The sequence below is a fragment of the Triticum aestivum genome, chromosome 4B, assembly GCF_018294505.1.
Source record: "Triticum aestivum cultivar Chinese Spring chromosome 4B, IWGSC CS RefSeq v2.1, whole genome shotgun sequence".
Classification (NCBI taxonomy): domain Eukaryota; kingdom Viridiplantae; phylum Streptophyta; class Magnoliopsida; order Poales; family Poaceae; genus Triticum; species Triticum aestivum.
Window position 1 is genome coordinate 535,227,992 of NC_057804.1, and position 4,615 is coordinate 535,232,606.

Below are 4,615 nucleotides of genomic sequence, written 5' to 3' on the forward strand. Positions count from 1 at the left end.
GCACAGCATCTATTCTTTCGTACAGGCATTTCCTTTTGTGCTGGAACAGTGGGTGCCTTCGCAAGCTCACGCTGCCGAATATGCCTTTCCGCTCTCTTTCTCAACTCTCAGAAAACAAAAATAAAACAGTTTGCACTTTGCAGCGGGCATACAGCCTCGGTTATTCAGCGCCTTTTTTTAGACGAGAGAAGGTTTATCGTTCAGCAGCCAAGAAGACTCTGTCCGCTGAAAAAAACACCAGTCCCGCGTCCCGGCATGGAAGTTTCCACCCGCACGGCAGCCTCCCCAACAACCGCGCCCTCTCGTCGCCGGCCGGTACATATACCTCCTCCCCCCGCCTCCTCCTCTCACCACCACCAGCTCCCTCTGCTCCACCACCTCCTCCGCCTCCCGCTCTCCATTTCGCACCTCCAACCAGAACCCGCCGGAAGCAAAACATACGTGCTCTGCCGCGTGCTCTGACCTCTATCGCTGCCATGGCGCGACCAGGCCACTCCACGGCGTGGCTCCCTCTCCTGGTGCTCCTCTTCGCGGCGGGCGCGACGGCGCAGAGCTGCCTCTCCGCGACCTTCACTGGGGGCCGGACGTTCCTCAAGTGCAACCAGCTGCCCGTGCTCGGCGCCAGCCTCCACTGGACGTACCACGCCGTGAACGGCACGGCCGACATCGCCTTCCGGGCGCCGTCCGGCGCCGACGGCTGGGTCGGCTGGGGCATCAACCCCAGCGGCGGCGGCATGGCCGGCAGCAACGTGTTCATCGCCTCGCAGACCAGCGGCGCCGTGTCCGTGCTCACCACCATCCTCAGGAACACGACCCCCACCCTCGACAACACCGCCCTCTCCTTCGACGTGCCCGTCCCGGCCAGCGCCGAGTACGCCGGCGGCGCCTACACCATCTACGCCACGGTGGCGCTGCCGGGCAACACCACGTCGCAGAACACGGTGTGGCAGGCCGGGCCGGTCTCCGGCGGCCGCGTCTCACAGCACTCCATATCGGGGCCGAACGTCCAGTCCGTCCAGAGACTCGACTTCCTCTCCGGCACCAGCACCGGCGGCTCCAACTCCAGGCTGCACCGCCGTAACGTAAGTTTTCTCTCTTCTCCTCCACCTGCCCTGCCGCCGCCGGCTGCCGCCCTGTCTCTCTGTCTACAGCTTGATTGGTAGTTTAATCAAACAACTCTATCTAGTAAACAAAGACAAATTCTAGCAGTATATATGCTCTTGGTTTTCTTCAACGGCTCAATGCTCGATTCGCTGTCGAATTGTTTACATGTTAGGTAAGTTATCATAAGCCATCAATCGGATGGCGACATTGTTTATGATCAACTAATTAGTATTTCAGACCATAAAAGTTCAGTATAGTTGAAGATAATGATCGAGAGCTGGTCAGTTCATATAATTTGGACGTGACATGTAAAGAAGGCCTAGGATTTCAATAATACGACTTGATTTGATGGGTTCAGCGATCTGATCCACTGATAGTGATGGCGATAAACCTCCCCTTTTGCTCAAGCGTTCCTTGAGGAACGATGGTCAAACTCAACTCTGAGAAGCAACAAGTAGCTTGCTAGCTGGGGGAGCTGCACCTGCACCAAACCTCTGAATTTTCACCACCCCAACTTGATTAACTAGTAGTACTACGTAATATATTAATATTATGACGCAAAAAGTTAGCCGCCTAGAGCTGTTCAATCATGGACGCACTTGATCATTTGATCATAAAACATTGCAAGTAGAAGAGTAATTCACTACGTGTACTATTTTTTGACCAATGTTCCTCTTCTTGATTGAATTTGGTCACAGTCTCATTATTAATTTCTTTCTAACCATGTGATTCATCCACAAACAGCTCCACGGAGTGCTCAACGCCGTCGGATGGGGCATCTTGATCCCACTCGGCGCCATGATCGCGCGCTACCTCCGCGTGTTCGAGGCGGCAGACCCGGCGTGGTTCTACCTCCACATCACCTGCCAGATCTCCGGCTACGTGCTGGGCGTCGCCGGCTGGGGCCTGGGCCTGAAGCTGGGCAGCGAGTCCAAGGGCCTCACCTACACCACCCACCGCAACATCGGCATCGCCATCTTCTGCCTGGCCACACTCCAGGTGTTCGCGCTCTTCCTCAGGCCCGACAAGAAGAACAAGTACCGGGTCTACTGGAACGCCTACCACCACTCCGTCGGCTACTCCGTCATCGTCCTCGCCGCCGTCAACATCTTCAAGGGCCTCAACATCCTCAAGCCGGTCACGGGCTGGAAGACGAGCTACATCGTCATCCTCGCCACGCTCGCCGGCGTCGCGCTCGTCCTTGAGGCCATCACCTGGGCCATCGTCCTGCGCCGCCGCAAGCGCAACCAGGCCTACGGCGGCGCCAACGGGACCGGCGTGCAGCTATGATCGTCGGGATCGGCGTGCAGTTTTGATGCTGCGATATGTTGTGTTTGAGAGATTCCATGTTTTTATCTTACTTTTTCTCTAGTAGATCTTTTTCTTCTTCTTCTTTTCCGACTTCTTTGCTGGCATTGTATACATTCTTTCTTCGAGCTGATGTATGATTACTTTCATTTGTATGCATAGTGTATGTATGTATGGTTTCGATTTACATATGGCCCCGTCATTGCTTCGTCGTTGATGCCGTGTTTTGATCGCGGACGTGATAACCCAATTGGACTTTCGGCCAACGTCGACTTCAACCATCCATGCATGCATCGGTCAGACGGGAAAACAGGGGTCTTCTAGAGGGGCGACAACGCCATCAGCTCATCGCCCATAGCGCAACGAAAAATCAGGACCCTCACAAAATTAACAAATTTGACCTCAAAGCGATAGTATTTCATAAATTAAATTGTTTTTAAAAGTATTTCATGAATTAAACTATTTTCAAAAGTATTTCACTCCGCTGACCCTTTTGTGCAGAGTCTGACAGCCAGACATTGCACTCTACTTGCAGCGCCTTGTTGTCAGGCGCTGCACATTAAGGGTCAATTGGGTGAAATACTTTCAAAAACAGTTTACTTTGTGAAATAGTTTCGCCCCGAGGTTAAATTCGTGCCTTTTACCCAGGACCCCCTCTTCTTGTCTTGTCTTCGAGTTTGACAGCTTCATAACCTCATAGGGCCTGGGCTGCACGGAGAGTGTAGGGATCGCGAAAACGACGGTTTAAGACGTACTCGACCCAATCTGACCGTTTGTTCAAAAGATCTCGTGAAACAAATTGCTGATGAGGTGGGATAACTGAGACGTTTGAAAGGCCGTAATAAGGCCGCATGAAAATGAAGGTGAGATTAGTTTTTCAGTAAGTCGATGTGCCAGGTGGAAGACTATATGCTACGTTGACAAACGAGTGAAGTCTATTTTAAACCTTGAATTCATACGGCTGGTCGGGATCAAACACTAACATTTCGATCCCTGAAATCTGTACCCTATACTTATCGATCCCGGTCTATTTTAACCCTGGATTCGGTTATATGCCAGTTTGGTGTGTTAGGAAAATAATGATCGCGGCCAGGATTATTCTCTTCTCTCACTGAGTACATGGGTCCACCTCTCATATTCATCTTCTGCTTATTCTCTTCGTCTCTGTCTGTAGGAATCGCAACTCGTGCTCAAGCCCAGCCAGCCGGTGTCCACGGCAACGGGGAGCAGGGTGTGGTGCCTGTCCTCGTGAGTGTGCGACGGCAAGGGAACGCCTCCCGCCAGCCTCCCTCGACATCCGCACAGCCATGCCTCACCATGCGCTAGGCCATGGACAATTCAGGGGTGCTCCACCGCCAGCCCCTCCTTTCTGTTGGAGTTAAACATGGCATAACCCGGCGCTGATGCGTGTCTTGGGTCCGTTGACTAACTAGGGCAAGTAGCAACCTAGTGCACGTCCCGGTGGATTGACAAAAGGAGATCGTGCCACTAGGAATCAAGGAACAAGGCAGCCGGAGTTAGTGCTAGCTTTGTACTACGTTGCGTCCGGCTAGGAGAAGTTTCGTCGTCCTCATCACACCACGAGAGCTGCAACGGTTGTTCCACGGGACGACAGCAGGCCTGGGCGCGACCATCGACGGGCTGCTGCAGGCGTTCGCGTACAGCGAGCTGTCCGGCTCCAACACAAAGGGGGCGGCTGTTCAACTGCTTCGTCTGCCTCAACAAGTTCGCTGCCGACCAACGCCTCCGCCGTTATGCGGCCGCCCGCTCCACCATCTTAGGAGAGAGAGAGGAGGGGAATTGGGGATAAGATGGAGACTGGAGACCGGAAATGACATGCGGGCCAGTGTTGTAAGTGAGAGTACAGATTAAGCCCGGTCGGGATCATCTCTTTCATATTGCGCCAAACAGGTTTCAGGTTAAAATTGACCGGGATCAGTGAGTACAGGGTACCAATTTTAGGAATTGAAAAGTTAGGGTTTAATTTGGACGAGCCGTATGAATTCAAGGTTTAAAATAGACTTCACCCGTTGACAAACACTAACGTGTAATACTTTTTTTTTCCCGCAACTTAAAAAAAACGTGCAGTACTATTTGTGATGTAACCTTCTGCTGTTCCGCGCGAGGCAGACATATAATCGTTTTTTCCAAGTTGAGCATGCCAATGGTAAACTGCCCTTGCATTCTACTCCCTCTGTTCCTA

The 4,615-nt window shown here is 52.5% G+C and overlaps 1 protein-coding gene across 1 annotated transcript; it reads left to right on the plus strand.

Annotated features, from left to right (window-relative positions):
- The first annotated feature begins 298 nt into the window (after window positions 1-298).
- On the plus strand, window positions 299-2,599 carry LOC123093140 (cytochrome b561 and DOMON domain-containing protein At4g12980). The gene is made up of 2 exons (XM_044515052.1): window positions 299-1,082; window positions 1,849-2,599. Exons 1-2 carry the CDS (start codon window positions 477-479, stop codon window positions 2,392-2,394), a joined length of 1,152 nt encoding a protein of 383 aa, XP_044370987.1. The 5' UTR covers window positions 299-476; the 3' UTR covers window positions 2,395-2,599.
- Window positions 2,600-4,615: the final 2,016 nt, after the last annotated feature.